Raw genomic sequence first — 17,258 nt, 5'->3', positions numbered from 1 at the left:
TAAAGAGAAGTATCTTTTTGTATTTCAAATTTCTACTTGCTTTTATGTAATTACGAGGGCACCTCTTTGTGCCCTGGTCACTAACACATTTAATTTTCCTTCTTTTACACAAAGAACATTTCTGATCCTACCTCCACACCAGGAGGCTGAAATTTCACCTACCATACAGCATTCCTTTATCCAATGACCCAGTATTAAAACCAGGCTTCTCATCAATACCTCTAGAGAGCATGGCTTTTAAAAGAGGAGCCTCAAATCAATATTTAAGAATCTGTTTTACCATCTGCACTGAGTTGCTGCAGCTTGTCACAATCCACAAGGGAGGGTGCATTAGTGCTGAAAGGCAAAGCCAGATCAATAGCTAAAGATCAGTGGGTGGGAGCTGCACTACAGAGTTGCTTAGATTAATATAACTTTGCCAGTGAGTTTGTTAATAAAGAGAAATGGTGCTGAAGAGAGAAGAGGAATTGAAAAAAACACAAAGCCAGCCTAGAAGATCAAGCCTCTTTAAAGCTCAGTCTCACATAGACTTATGTGCATGTTTAATGCCACGAGTAGTGAGCAGCCCCAAGGAGTTAATGGGACATAAAACTACTCCTGCTCTACAGCCAAACTGATGTGGAAGTCTTTCTGATCTTGATAAATAAGATTAGTGATAAGTGGATTTTTTCTCCTCCAGTGAAATAAGCTCTTGAAAGCTGGTTTCATGAGACATTAAAAAACAGTATTTGTTGCTATTAAAAAAATTAAGCAAACAAGATAGGAATTCTAATAGACTGAATAATTAAATCAATCTTACAGCAATTATTTGCTTTATCTCTGAGTGGTTGGGGGAGATGGGGTTAATGAAACACCTCTTCAATCATAAATCATTTACCATTGCTTCAGGCTTTTCTCTTTCCTCCTAGTATTTGACAGCTAGAAGTATATAAATCAGGTTTTTTTCTTCCACAGATTTGATTTTAATATATCTTGCACAACTGGAGGAAACACTATACGGACATAATTGCATTTCTGTAGAAACATTTTTGAATTTTCATTAGCTATGTTTTAAATGTCTTTATTATACATTCATCCAAACTGAGCAGAATGGAAGCTTTGGAGCCTATGCTAAAGGCAATCTGTTACCAAATTTCACTGGGATTCCTGCACAAGGAAGTATCCATTCCAGGATCTAGTTTAGCATGCATGAAATTGTAGTAACAGACCTTTAGTGACAGTCCTAATTACAAAATTATCAGGATACGGGCACATTTTTTCATTGGGGATACAAAATCAGCAATGCATATATGCCTTTGTAGTGCATGCTTCAAAACAAACCCAGAATTAGGGTAAGCAGAACAAGCCTTCATCAAGCCCATGGTGAAATAATTTCAGAAGCTCAGTTCAGTTTCACTCCTGTCACATGAAACCTTGCAGATTTTGCCTGAAGTGGACATCACTTTGACAGGGCCCTCTCTGCCCAAAGGGAGAGTGATGCCTCTCTCTCAGATCATAACCTGACATGAGACCAGATGCAGAAATAAAAAGCCTATTTTAGATGTTAAGCTTGCACAGAAGAAAAACAAGTTGTCACTTTTTCAGTCAGACAATAAGCATCATTCATTTGTAAAGGTCAATATTAATTAGCAAATCCAGCAGGGATAGTCTGTCACAGGCTTTTTTGTGCATCTGCTTGTTCTCTGTTGTAAATGAAAGATAATCCATATTCAGGCTGAGGCCTGAAAGGTGTCTTGTCTCTGAAATTCCAGCCTGCTTTAAACAACTGGTAAATAGAATTAATTTAATTTTAAAAATTCAACATGTTTAAGTAGGTTATGCTTGATTTGTGTCTTGGCTGCTTCCATGATTCTGAATTCTTTAAAATCAAAGGTAATCTCAAAAAAGCCCAGCAGATAGCCCAACTGAGTTACATGCCTGACTGACAGGACTGTGGCATTTATCCTTGGGAAAAGGCTGGCATTTCTTTCAGGCCTGGATTTCATATAAAAATGTGGAAAAGTACTCTCAATAGAAAAACCACCTCCCTCATCTTTGGGTGGCATCTCTGAGTCCCAAACCCAACCAGGAATTCACTCTGCACTGCTCCAAAAACCATTTAATACTTTTAAGATGCTGACTGTCCAGCCCACGGGGTTGGGATGCACCAGAAAGAGTCCAGGGAAAGCTCTTGGGATTGCCTGGCACCTACAAATGTCAAGGGAGGAGAGCTCCAAGCAGCTCCTGCTACAGACCCAGAGCTTGAGAAGAATCACCAACTCATGGTGACAGAGGTTAATGCTATTTAACCCCAACATTTTTGTTTTTAAGATCACCGTGGCACACAGAGAAATAAACTGGAAACTGCAGATCCTCTTTCCTTGAAGCATTTTGCTGTAAACATTGCACATGGGTAATGGATAATTAGAAATAGGGTTTCAGTCTGCAAATACATATTAGGAAATTAATACTAAAAAACCCCTAAAGCAACATACAGAATTTAAATAAATTACTACAGCTTCTGAAGTATGCAATGAATATAAGATGCTAAGGATATTACATGAAATATCAATAAGAGTTATACTTTTGAGTGGCCTAAATTTCCATATTGCATAACTATACAGTTTATATTTACCATTTAGTAATGATTTTAATAATTCTGATGAACTACTGAAAAAGTGCTTTAATTTTTTCCGACTTCAAATGCTCAAGCTCAGCTTTCTTTACCTGACTGCTGCATTATATGATTTGTTGAAACAGCTGTATGTACCCATCTACACTATAAGCTGTTTGGAAGAATGATGTTAACTTCATGCACATTTATGAGGATCTCTGAACATAATATTAGCAATAAAAAAATAAAAACTAAATTAGCAACTATTTGTTAATTGAATAAATGCTGCTGTAAGTATATTTTTTAGTCAGGATAATCTTATTGCAACAGTACCCCTATGCCTGTCTTTCTTGTCATCTAAACCCCTTGCATAAAAATTTATGGAATTTGAGGTGAGGATTAATTATTTTATTCCTTTAATGTTCCCAGCTGACTGCTCTAACAGTGATACTTTTGCTGCTGTCACAGATTTCCATATGCTGTCCTTTTTCTACCCTGCACTGCCATGCATGTTTCCTGATGACATCTCAAAGGCAATCTTTGGGTGCCTTGGCAAGTACACTATTTAAGTGAAAGATCCCATATTATTTACATTTTCTCCAATGTTCTGTATAAGCAGGGACACTCATCTCCTTGGCACCAACATTTTTCATGGCATCCTCTCCCACCACATCCAAAATCTGCTAATAACATGGAACAGCATTATGAATGCAGCTGCTCTGTGGTTAGAGAGGGATCTTTCCCTGATACACATTTTCAAGGGCTACATAAGATTTTCTTGTGATCCTCACTCAGCACTGCACAATCTGTTACAGAGCTGTTGTAAGAAGCAGTTTCAGGTAGTCTATTAGAGACACAACACATTTTATCACACCTTATCAGTATCTCAATGACCATTTAAAATTCAGCTACTGACCTGATATTCTTTCAATGCCTTGTAAATAGATTGGGTGGTCTGAGATAATTTTTCTAAGGGACAGATATCCCCATTACAACTCTTCATACAAATTGGCAGCTTGCTATTAAATCTCAGCATAGGCATCAAGGATGGAAGTAGTCTCATCTTTTCCATGTCAAAGCCAAGAGGATTTATAAAAGAAACCTTGTAGTGCTGCTGTCACTAATGTTGAAAAGAGGGATTCTGCCACTAAGCTTAGAAAATCAGCAATCTTCAAGACATTATAATTTATTAACATCCTGTGTTGGTTGACTTACACTGCAGATATTAATATGTAATTTATTTTTACAGTATGGTGCAGTAATTATTCATGGCACTCTCTAAACCTGTACAAATGGAAGAGCTCTTTCCCCAAGAGCTGCATTGGACTTCATGACAGCTACAGACTTGAATAAATAATGGGAAAAGGAGTAAATGCAAAAGTTCACAAGATATGCTCCCTATCCAGGTATTCTGTTTGCACTTTTAATCCCTAAAAATATTTTAATCTATTACAATCTTGGAACTGCATCTGAAATACAGCACACAGGGATACTAGACTGTGCTGAGAAAGCAGGGCTGCATGGCACAACATGAGGGGTAACAACAACTCCATTTGTGGTGTTTGCCTTGAAAAGTGAAGTCAGTTATGGGGAAAGATTGAAAGACAAGGCAAGCTAGGAGAGGAGGGTATTGATAATTCATATGCACCAGTTGTAAATTCAGCAGGTGGAAAGAGGAATCAGATGCACAGTCAAAGTACCAGAGAGAGAAAATAACTTGATTTTGCAGACTGGTTTTTGGAATATCCTTTTAGGCTGTCTTTGCTTGTCTCTGAGAGCTATACTGAAACCACTCCAACCAGCATACATGGGCTTACTCCTTTTAAAACTTTGGAAGTTCTACCATTGCTGTATCAGTTTTGTACTGTACACACTCAGATTCTCAATGAGCCTGACTTGACTTCAGTGCAGCAATGCTACATTAAATGGCTATTTTCTAACTCACAGATCTGGAAAATGGGGTTTAATCAATGACCATTAGACCTTGCACTCCCTTCTCACATAAAATGCCTTCTTTCATCCAGCATTGCTGCATTGTGGCTTTAATAAGTTCTGATTGGCATTTGGCATTAGGTTACATGGGCATGGAGGCCTTATTAGCAGGAAGAAATGGAAGTATTACAGAACAAAGCAATTAAGTGGGACAGGATAACTCACAGCATTGTGTCAGACTGTGTCATGCTTACATTTCACTTCATGGTATTGAATTCCCCCTACAAGTACAAGGAGATACTGCTAACAAAGGTAAAACACTTCTCTGCTTGGGAAATTGTCCTTGAAGGTTATTTTTTTATAATTGGATACCACATCCTAAGAGGTTCTGAGAATGTGCATATCTCCTTGAAGTCAAAATACCTAGTCACAGGCTTTTTACTAAATTCACTTCAGTTTTAAAAATAGCATTTGCATGAAATCTGTGTACCAATTATGCCTCATTTAAATCTTCACATGCTTTTTTCTCCCCTCTTGCCCCTACTAAGATCTGCCCATCTCCAACAGGTTCAAGTAGGCACTGAATGGCATAAAACCTCTTATATGCTCTGGTACTAAAAGAATTTCTCTCAAATTTCCTTCCAATGTTTCAGCATCACAAAAGAAACTGATGACCCAGTTCTGTGAGATGGAGGTGTCCTGGAAGAGCCCTCGTCCCAAAGGTGACTAAAGCAGAGCCACCACAGTTCATTCAGGAAGTTCTCAGCTTCCCAGCCACCACCCACAGGATGCCTTTGGGCATTGTCAGGAGATTAGGAACAAACAGGTGGTTTGCACAGGGCAAAGTGCCCAGGCTTGCCACATTACTGGTGGAAAGAGCCACAGTCTGTCTTCTCTAGACCATAAAGAGCTGATAGTACGATAATATAAACATGCATTTTTCTTCAACTTTCACTTTGAGAACAAAGATAGTCACACGTTTTAAAATTTTACTTCCTTCTTCTTATGTACATTTTAGATATGAACTATCATGATTTGGTGGTTTATGTCACAATTTCACAGGCTACATAAAACCACGTAGGACTGATGACAACTTCTATATCAACAAAATTTTTGTTTCTTTCCTTCCTACCCCCCACCCCAATTACTTATTGAATTTCCTATGAGTCTGTTGAGACATAATATTGAAAAACTACACACAGGGAATGCTGGGCTACATTTTTAGGAAGGGTACTGAGACTTCCTAATCCAGAAAACAGATTCAAAATTTGAAGGCAGTCTGACAATTAAAATTTAATTGCTGTAGCATTCAGTACAGTACTTGTGTATTCAGACCAGTATGCTCATCTGCTTAATACTCCCTCATCCTCTTTGATTTGTCAGGAATCCTCTCTCTTTCTCCAGAATTCTGGGTTCTTCACTGATCCCTGCAATAAGAACTGTAAGGGCAACCAGCCACAGACTGTCATCAGGTTCACAGCTAATACTTGCACAGGTTAAAAAAAAAAAAAATCTTCTTTTTGCTGCTTTCTTTAGAAATGTGCCTGCAAGTGAGAAACTAATGCACTGGGGCATGCACCCATCTGTTGCCTGTGATCAGTGAGTTCAATGACCCCTGGGGCCCGATGGAGCCAGGACTCACGCTTGGAATGTTTGTCACACAGAGCCGACGCCCGCATGTCGCACAGTCTCAGGGATCCTTTGCTGCTGCTGTAGACAAAGAGATTGCAGTGGTGGGGATGGAACTCAGAGGCTGTAATCACTTCTGTCAGGTCCTCCATATTGGCTGGCTTGATATCTACAATGTCTGAACGGAAGTTTCATCAAGGAAAATGCAGTTTTCTGCAGGTAAACCACGAGTTTTACTTGAAGGAAGCATGCAAATGTACACACATGTCATGCTTTTAAAGATACACTCATTTGTTTGGTAGTGGTACAGTTTAAAATTTCCATACCTGGCCCACTTACACCAAATCCAAAGAACAGTGCAAAACTCAGAATCTGCAGATGCCATTGGCAGGTCACCATTTATCCATGCTGTGCAAAGACATCAAAGGAACAGCATTGCAGGGACACAGAATTCTCACTTCAATTCTTCACTGAAACTAATAGAGAGCAGGCAGCTGTATCCTGCACTTGCTATTGAAACTGCTGCTCTATCCCAGATAATGCTGACTGAGAGGGAACAATGCACAGCTCAGAACTGCTCACTCCAGTAAGGCCCACTGGCTTTTATGGTTATGCAACTGAAGCTAAAAAATAAATGTAGCTTAAGAGAAAAAAAAAAAAAAAAAAAGTTGGTTTTTTTTTTCTGTTTGTTTGGTTTTTTTTTTTTGCAAAGGCACACATGGCAAACACAGTAGTATAATAATTTTGGGTGAATATATACTAATACAATTTCCTTTAAAAAAATTACACACTGTAGTACGTTTTCTATTTGAATATTTACAAATGATGCCCACTACCAAAATCAGTATGAATTTCTGTGACTGAGAATCGTACACCTGAATCATTTAAGTGAACATCATCTGGAAGAAAAATATATCAAATATCTAGTTTTCCAAGCACAAACTTTGGATCACCAAAGATTACCCACATGAAGTGTAACTCACATGGTGCCTCTCCAACTATCTCCACTTGTGCACATTACCTGCCTTAAAACCTGGACCCACACTGAGCCTGTGTTTGGAGGAGAAGGCCAGTCTGTGAAAGATTGCCCACAGAGAAAAGAATGAAAGTGAGACTCATGAGGGCGCTGGAAGAAAGCAATAGATACACAAGCATAAAATAAAATAAGGATATATATGTAAAACAGTGCATTTAAATAAGATTGTACATTTTCACGTGGCCTTCAGCAATCTGCTACAGATAAGCCATCCAAATGTTAACAAATCCTTCAAACAAGAAGAGGAGCATTACCCTATTTTACTGATGAGTTTGTGTGAAAAGCAATAAAGGATTTGCATAAGATCACATGGGAAATGCATGACAGAACAAACCCAGATCTGCTGAGCGCCAGTGCAGTGCCCTAAACACAAATCATCTCGGTGCCTGGATTCCCTGAACATAAAATTTGAATCAGCTGACGTGCAAAATTTAAACATCTCAGAGGATAAGATAAATGAGAAAATCTGTTTTATTGATGGTGAGAGAAATCATATATCATGGTACTGAGCCTGTTTTTGCTCCCACTGTGACCACTTCCCAAATGGAAGACCAATCAAAGACCTTTGATTGATTTCTGTGGGAATGGGATACAGTCTACCATCACCTTTACACTCCATACTTTGATCTTTCCCCAAAAAATATAAGTCTGGCACACTGTACAGTGAAATAGTACAAAAGATTCAGAGATAATTAACTTGATGACTGTGCATACATCCCACTGTTGTGGTTTGGGTATTTTTCCTTTTTTCCCCTATGTGGTTTAGAAAGGAAAATATCATCAAAACTATTAATATCTTGTGACATTTAATAACAACTGGGAATGAATTAATGTTGCATTTTAACTGCATTCCTACTTACTTGTACTATCACATTTGCATCCATCTCCAAGAATCCATCATGATTAATAAAAGTGCAATGAATGTTAAGATGTAGAAACATTGATTTAGCTCTTTTATAAAGCATCACTAAATAATCCTGAACATCAACAGAAAAAAAAAATAAACCTTTATTCAGTTATGTGCATTTGGTGAATTTGTCTCAAGAAACACCTTTAAGTAAAAGCAATTGCTTTTAGGGATTGAATTGCTTTGTGGATTTCAGAGAAATTATGGTTACTCAATAGAAGAATTTCACCTCTCAGCAGAGAGATGAATAATTGCTGAGTGATGAGAAAGATATAAAATATAAATGGAGTATATGAAACAGTCAAGGTAGGTATCATTTTTCTAGATGCTGAAGACACTATTGATGAATTTCCTTTCATTGTGTAAAATGAATAAAACTAAGCCAAATAATGAAATTAAATATTCCATCCTCCTGCCAGAAAAGCTGAAAATACTTGAAACATATTGCATTTCCAGACATGATCTAAATCTCCACTGAGAAAGAACCTCATTTGCCTACTGAGGATCACAGCAGAAATGAAAATTCATCATTTCGCTAGATTTAGAAAAATTAAAACAGTAACACAGTATTGAAGTAAACAACCAAGGGACTAGAGAGTTGCAGATGAGATTTAGCCCAAATGCATTTGTAATAATAGATGGAAAAACAGCCTTTGTTTTGACAGCTACAGAACCCAATATATCAAAAGAAGAATATGTCACACAAAAGAACATTTTCCTCCTCTCATGATTTTTGCCATCTATTTGAAAACAATCAAGTACAGCTTGACATGTGATGTGTGGGAACTGTATTTAAACTAGCATGACATGGTAGGGGCCAGCATCTCCCATGAGACATTTTTCATTTCTATTTTTCTGTCTTCCCTTTGTGCCTTTTCTTCCTTTCAAGCACAGTATTGCATGGCAGGAAAAAATAAAGAAATTTAAAAAAACTGGACCAGACAGTGCTTCAGAAACAGTGCCTTTGGTGAACTTGAACAGCATGAAACAGAGGGAATCTGGCAGAAATAGATTAAATTAAAATTCCACTGCTAAAGAGAAAACTATGGTGATAGCACAAATCTGTAGTTGTCTCCTTCACCACTGCCCTCCCCTGCAATCAGACCTTGTGGAGGGCTGCCAGGAGTGGGGCACAGTCCCTCTCCACTGCACCCACCTCTGAAACACCAGTCACACCTGACTCTTGTACCATGCTATCTGCTTCATTTTCAGAGTATGGAAAAACCACCTGGGACCAAAGGCATCTATAACAGAAAGAACAGGGAGTTCAGTTCATCACTGGCAATTCTGCAGTCCTAAAAAAGGCAGTGTTTCTGTGCCCTAACAGGGTAGAGATTTTGCCTAAAAAAATGAAAAAATATGTTCATACTGCTTTGACTCCCACACATGCTTGACAAGAACAGGGCATTTTGATCCCTGGTAGAAGAAAGCTGCACTAAGGAGGTTGAACTTGCACCTTGCCAGTGATGGGCTAGAATGTATTGCAGGGATACAGCAGTCTTTTAATTCATTAACATTAAAATAAGCAATAGAAAATATCTTCTTGCTTGCAAGATACAGAACAGGTCCTTCCCCCTTAACTATTTGCTGTCTTACACACCAGATTTGTTCTCCATGCTTGGCTCCATGAAACAGGATAAAGCTATGAAGAGGCCAGCAGACTTTAGAGATGCTCTCCACAGCAAAATGGAAATAAAAAGTCAAGTACACTTGGCAACTAGAGTGGTAAGAGATGATGTTCTCACAGTTGGGTTAGTAGAGCTACAAGACCAGGAAAGACAATTTTGGGAAAGGCACCAAATCAATGTAACCTTAACTCTGGCTGAGCATCTATGCTGCCTTCCCCAGACTACTCAAGAACAGAAATAAAACAAAGGAGACTGAGCAGGGCAAGGCCTGGCTCTGAGGAGGCTTTAGGGAAAGATCTGAGGGAGAGAAGAAAAACTCAAAGAGAGGAAGGAGGGACGAGCATAAGGAAAGGCATGATTAACAAGCTGCAATGATATGCAGTGTGAGGAATGTGATCTGAGTACACGATTCAGCTACATGGTATGTTTAGTTCCAACCCAGTGTTGTGTGCTGCTGCTGTGCAGCTGATAGCAAAATGAGGATAACAGGAGGAAGAAAATTTGTTCCATTGCCTCTGGGCCACTGATCTAACAGAAATATTCCTCTCTGGGAGAAGTCACTCCAGAAAGTTCCTTTTATTGCAGGTTACAAAGTTGACCCTCACCTTGATCCAAAATTCATATTAATCAGACTTCTACTCTTGATCAGCTAGAATAAAAATGAGCATGCCTGCTTTATGCTCATGCCAAAACATGTATAATGAGAATGTGGAAAATACACAGGGTTCCTGCTGAGCAAAAAAGGTCCTAGAATAAGTTTCCTTGTGTGATAACGGAAACATAGGAGCCTCCTCAAAACAGATTAAATTCCCTTTGAAGTGAACAGTATGCATAAAAAAATAGCTGCTTTGTCTTCCTGAAACCATCAAGGAATTCAACAAGAAACTGAATTTTGTAGAGAACAAATTTGTAGCTCATAAGCTACGGCATATAAAGGACTGAATCTTCTATCATTATTTTGGAATAATTTTAAATTACTGCAAGAAAGAAATAGTTTTATGGTCAGAAGAAGGCACGAGAAAAAAAAAAATTACTTGCTCTCTCCCTCCTTTACTCAACTGCAGTGGAGGAGGAGAGGCTTTCTTTAGAAAGCCAGACAAAATTTTCCATAATAACTTCACAAGAAAAACAAAATTCTCATCTTTCCTATTTCAATATATGCTGATATGACACTTCATTTTTATCCCTGCGTGGGACTTAGGTTTCTGCAAATTTAAGCACTTTCAAAAAATAACCTTCAGCATAACATATTTTACCAAACCTGGCTGTTCCCTGTATTTTCCACAGAGGTTTGTTCAGGTTACTAATTTTGTCTGCATCTCACACCTACATTTCAGCTTAGCCCTAGAAAGATTCACTGACTAGTAGCTGAAATCAATAGCAATTCATGGAAGCTGCCAGGGCTTCAGTTTAGAGTAATTGATTACTCTGGTCCTGCTGAGGCTCTACACTTTTAATATAAGCATTTCTCTGAGTGGTTTCCCCTGCTAGTCATTTAGTGCACACTATTTTCATTACAAAGAGGGAACTGTGATGCCTACAAATCAAGCTCTACCAGTTTTACACTTCCTACATGATGGTTACATCATTCTAGTGCCAGTTGAGAAAAGAATTCCAAATGTCTCCAGCTTTCTTCCAGGCTGGGTACATGAGGCCTCAGTGTGCTTGACAACATCGTGATGTGATTGCATCAATCTTATTATCAACGAAAAATGCAAGCCCAAACTTTCAAATAATCATTAGCTCACTCCTTTCTTCCCATTTTTTACAGATACACTGTATGTTCTGACTGTTGAATGACAATTCTTCAACAGGCATAACTTGACAGTATGGACAGCATTGGGTAGGGTCCAGCTTCTCAAGCTCTGTATTTCAGGCCTGTTGTCCAAGAGTCAAGGGTTCCTGAAATGAACTGTCAATAGGTTAATAGATGTGACCTTTTCTTCAAATTCCAGTGCTTTACCTTAGGCAAAGAGAGTATTTATATTCCAAGTACTCCTAATAGCCACAGCGTCAATGTTTTCCATTGTATGGCATTTGGCCAGTGCTCCACTAAAAGCATGTACTATATGGATTTTATTAGAAGCCCAGAGAGCTGAAATTACATTTTCTGTATTTTTTTACTCTTCTGAACCACAAAGGCAGGAACTGCTTAAGTGTGTGCTCCTCCCAGTGCCTTGAACCTAATACCTGTTAATGCAAGATATTGATCCATACTAAGTTGCACAATGTCTGCTCAATTCTATTTTTAACTCCATGTTATTTATAACAGTGATTCTTCAGATATCATACTGGAGTTGGAAACTTTGGCAACAGTCTAACACTGGTAGTGATTCGCTGAAAATACCAATTTAAATGACTTGGTTTTGATTGGAAATAAAATGTCTTTATCAAAGGCTTCCTGACAGTGCCATTACAACAATACAAAGACTTCTGTAGGTTTCCTCATATCAAGATTATGAGATACACAAAGAGTAAAAACCACTATGGGGCCTGTTAGCTCTATGTGGAAGGCCAAACCATAGCAAATTAGGTTAGGTGCTGTGCAAACACAAAGTAAAGGGAGTGCTCACCATATAAAGAACACGTACAAAGAGCATACAAAGAAGAGATTAAGTAATGTTAACACAGTTCTGTGGACTTCTGAGGTTTAAATCAAGGATTACAGGCTAAGCTAGACGAGAAAGAGCTGTTAGTGGAAGAAGGGAAGTCATGGTCATATCTAAAAGGCTGCAGTAGCAATAAACTGTCCAGCTAGAACTAGCCACAAAAGAGAACTTGGCCATATCAGCTCAACAAGAGGTTGAGATCTAGCTCATCCAGAGACAGGATGATATATTCAGTACATCCTTCTGTGTTATTGGCAGTGCACTTTTATACAGTGTGGGCAATCAGGGGTCTGCATGCTGCAGTGATGCTCTGTGGGCAGTGGCCTCACATTTACCCTCAGCATACAGATGTCAGCCCAGGACAGCCCGTGTCCCCTCAGTAATGCTTCTGCCAGAGCCATGCCTAATTTTGCTCTCTATTTCTGCCCTCTAAACCCATAACACTTAAAAACATGAGGATCACAAAGGTGGAAAACCAGACCCTTTCTATGTGTTAAAGAACCAAGATGCTACTGATTTATCTGGGAGCTGGTAGAAACCAGAGTGCCTCAGGATGATGGGACTAGAGTTAAGAACATAACCTAAATATCAAACTTCTGCACCAAAGCTAAAACTTCTGGAATTCCAAGTTTCATTTGGAACTGGAGATACATGGCAAGAAGTTCAAAGTAGTATTAGAAACATTTTACATTAATTGGGTTTACAGCAGGGTAGAGTCAGTATCAGTGCTAATGTTTCACATAAAATGAACCTGGGCCAGGAAGTGGCAAAGGCTTGGCAAAGGTTAATTTAAGAGGCAGCAAGACTGGATTCTGATCTAGTGGTCTCTCTCCTCCCTACCTGCAGCTGTCCAGTCATGGAAGTATTCACTCAGTTCTCTTCTTGATTAATTGGTTTTGATAGGTTATTATTATTGTTCTCATTATTACATTTGACTTTTGCAACTTTCTCCTAGAATGAATACTGGTCTAAAGATTCATTCTGAGTTTGAGAGATTTCATTCTGATTTTTGCAACATCAGATTTACTTTGCATTCCTACTGTCTTGGTAGGATAGAAAGAGACAGCAGCAAGAAATCCTTGGATTTCCATTGCACAAATATTGCTTGAAAAAAGAACAAACATATTTTAAATGTAATTAGTAAAATTTCTGGGAATTGCTTTTACTGCTATAAATTCAGTAGACATCAGATTTTGCTGCATGCAAGTTTCAGAAAAACAAATATACTATATAAGGTGAACTGCCTATGGAGTAGCTGCAACACTTTACGAAGTGTTTAAAGCAGAGAATTGCAGAGTAACACTGCTAGGAAAGAAACCATTGTAAATGCTTCAGGTCACATCCAAACTTTATCATAGATAGGCCTGTTCATACACATTGCAAACACTGATTTACTTAGAGAAAAATGAATTTAAATGTAGATACTGGAAAATTTTAATTTATTTAGGAACAGAATTTTTGGCTTGTCTTTTTGAATGGAATGCCTGCATTTTCAGCTGTAGACACAGTCACATGCCTGCTTAGCAACAACCATATGCAGATTGAAATTTTCAAGAGCAAAGACATCATTATCTGCATATACGCAGCTGAAAGAAAAGTTAAATGGATGAATCAAACGAGGAAGACCTGCCTTTGTAAATTCACACCTGGAGACACTCAGTCACTGAAAGATTGCAAAGTCATATTTAGCTCATATATTTGCATATGAATTGATTATGATTTGTCTGAAACTACTGTGGCATGCTTAATGTTACACTTGGAACACAAATACCAGAAGAGCCTCAGGTACATATAAATTATTAATAGAGGAGCCCTATTAAATCCCCCAGCTGAGCTTCTCTTAGGCAGGGCTGTTCTACCTGGTATGGTTAAGTGGCATCATGTACTTCATACCAGCAAAGGTTCCAAGAAAAGAGTGATCCAACATTAATAAGGTGAGGCTAATTTATAAATAAAAGCAATAAAATCTCATTGTTCTCAAACCTTTCCTGAAATACATTAGATGCTTAACACAAAACTGAGAGGGATCTACTTAGTTTACTGAATAGAATCCCTGGTAGTACAGAGAAATATTACATATAAAATTCCTCAAAATCCATTTTAAAAATAGCCAGGGATTTTTTTCCCACATAGCATAAGGAATAAAATTACTTTTTTTCTTCTTCTTTTTATTTTTTTTTTAACTAATAATCTATATACTAACATATAATTCCCATCAAGAAATTTCTTCTTGGTAATTATTAAAATCCCATCCAGCTGAGGAAAATGTCTCTTAAAAGAAAGCAGACACTGAAATTCCAGCTGGAGGATATAGACTCTTTAGAGCATTTTGGTGGTGCTTTTTCTTTCACAATATGCAACTTAGTCTTTCATATGTGTTTCAGAAAACTCTAATACAGTAGTATTTGTACCACATTAGGCTGGAATAATTCCATATTTTTTACTGTTTTTCAATTTGAGTCAGAAATTGTATATTTTGCAAACTTTAGCTAGCTAAAGCACAAAGCTCTCCCCTTCCCTGCATGCTTGCTATGGAAGTAGTGGAATAGAGCTATCTTCAAAAACAGACAGAAAATTCTGAAAAATAGCTACTTCAAAAACACTAATAAAACTTATTTTTAAATCACCTATACTACATTACATCAGATACCTGAAAAATCTCATGGCAGGACTTATTATCTGGTTGCTTAATTCACTTGACAGGATTTTGAAAAATGCCCAGCAGCATGCAGTATGATAACAGCCAAAGTAAACTTAATGTTAAAACTGGTGCTATAACTTTGTGAAAGTTAATACAGCTTTTATTCACAGAACATTTCTATTCCAAAGGCACAAACTACTGCAATTTCTTGTGCAGTCCTTACCAATGTGTATTATGACAACACAAAATAAAGTAATGTGTGCAAAAATGAGAGTGTCCCAGCTCTTTTAATAGTGAGAAAAGCTTTCAGGATCTCAGGCTCTGACAGCTCAAAGAACACCCAGGTATAGACTTCAAGCTTGACACAATACCTGAGATGACCATGTGAGCATTTTTTGTGACATCTGTCTTTGGGTACTCATTGTATGAGTACTCTTCAAGTTAAAGATTTTTTAGCTAATGAGCAAAGCAAGTATATTTTCTTCTTTTTTATGTTAATACTCTGAAAAAGATTGTGCTTTGCAAGGTTAATTTCAAGTCCAAACTCGCATGGGAATTAGAATAATTAGACTCATTTAAGAGAATTCTCCCCTCTGGCAGAGCTGATTAAATTATTTATACATTATCTTTTCATATAATTGTACCTAGAATTGCATAAGTGGGTTTTTTTGTCTAACTTTCAATAAATTCATAATACACGTTTTTCAAGTTGGATACACCGACTGCACCTGTGACAACAGAGAATGGCTCATTTTGAAAATGCTTCAATGAGAAATTAATCCAGAGGGAAACAGAAGCATGCAATTTAAAAGCTTCCACAATGACAACACACTGATTAAAACTCATCAGCTGAAGAAATAAAATTAGTAAAACAATAAATCTTGGACTGAATCCTGTTACCCATTTCTACAGGAATAACTTCATTGACTGCAGTCACATTACACTAAAATATGAGTGCTACTTAGATGAGGATCAGTTCCATGATGTGACACTTTATCTGTAATTTAATATTCTTTGCCATAGTTCCCAAGTCCCTCTGCTAAGGATCTCAGATTCCACATAACATCAGAAAGTTCTAATGGAATAAACCACTAGGGTGAAAAAGGAAATCTGGTGGTTGATGCTGACATTCATCTCAGCTCTATTAAGTGCTCTTTCTCTCTTGAGAAAGACTTGAGAAAGGCTGAGATAATGATATTTTAAAGGGCATTCCTGATACAAAATAGTAACTTGTTTGCTACAGCCCCTATTAAATTGGAAAGCAGTTGGCTCTAGGGAGAACTGTGAAAAGACATCTTTGCACCTATTGTAAAGTTTTAAGTATCTCCTAGAGTCACATTGCCTCGATCACTCTACAAACACATGAATTCAATGAAATCCCAGTTGAGCTCTTTAATGCACTATTAAGGAATCCTGAAATGGTTTTTACAAGCTCAGAATTTCACACTATTCTTTATAATTTGCTGCAATTCCAGTCATTTTTTTTTCCTTTTTACAATCCACTATACATTTTCAAAGAGCAAGAGTATTCTAATGCCTCAGGCTATGTTTTTCCTCACCTCTGCAGAAATGAAATCACAGATATGAGTGTCCATTTGGGGACAACTGGATTACAGAAGACAGACGGCTAGATAAAGAAATCCATTAAAAGAATAACATACTTCAAGTTGTGTATGGACAGGAGTGATAAGTAAGAAAATTATCTATTCTGATTAACAAATTAATATTTCTATTAAACAATAAATCTACACTGCAGTAATTATCCCAAGGCTATAGCTATGGTCAAATCACCTTAAATCAACTTCTTTAAAAGCAACTGCAGAAAAAGGAAGAGACTGGTCATTGCCAAGAATGCAAAATCCTCAGCTGTAATTAGTTTTTCACAGCCAGATTCAACCCTTCCAATTTATTAATTCTGGAGGATGGCTAGATAGGGAATATTTCCATCATGCTATCCCATGCCCTGGTGACACTGGTATCATACACCCCAGTTTGTTTGCTTTTTTTGTTTGCTTTTGCTGCAATACACATTTCAGCTGCATGGCCAGCAGGATCTCACTCAGGGATTCAGTGCTGATCTCTGCTCAGCTAGCTCTGATATTGCTCCTTTGGCTATCAGCCCTGCTCTGCCATCCAATTCTCTCTGACTGGCTGACAGTCAGATTCCTAAGATAGGAGTCAATTTAAGGTAATCAGAACAGTTAAAAGCAATTGTTTCTGACAGGGATCACAAAGTGTCCTCTGGCAAGAAGCAAAAGCAAGTAAAGTATTGAAAGACCACTT

At 37.8% G+C, this 17,258-nt stretch overlaps 1 protein-coding gene across 5 annotated transcripts in view; it reads right to left on the bottom strand.

Annotated features, from left to right (window-relative positions):
* The window catches only part of PPP2R2C (protein phosphatase 2 regulatory subunit Bgamma), a 191,432-nt gene that overhangs the window by 22,033 nt on the left and 152,141 nt on the right, over nt 1-17,258 (bottom strand). For all 5 annotated transcript variants that reach the window (XM_079306401.1, XM_079306405.1, XM_079306402.1 and 2 more), the window contains one exon: nt 6,168-6,332. In XM_079306401.1, the coding sequence (XP_079162527.1) occupies nt 6,168-6,332 (165 nt within the window). The remainder of the gene's footprint in view (nt 1-6,167; nt 6,333-17,258) is intronic.

Source organism: Erithacus rubecula (genome assembly GCF_903797595.1).
Source record: "Erithacus rubecula genome assembly, chromosome: 5".
Lineage (NCBI taxonomy): Eukaryota > Metazoa > Chordata > Aves > Passeriformes > Muscicapidae > Erithacus > Erithacus rubecula.
This window is presented reverse-complemented; position numbering and strand designations above follow the sequence as displayed.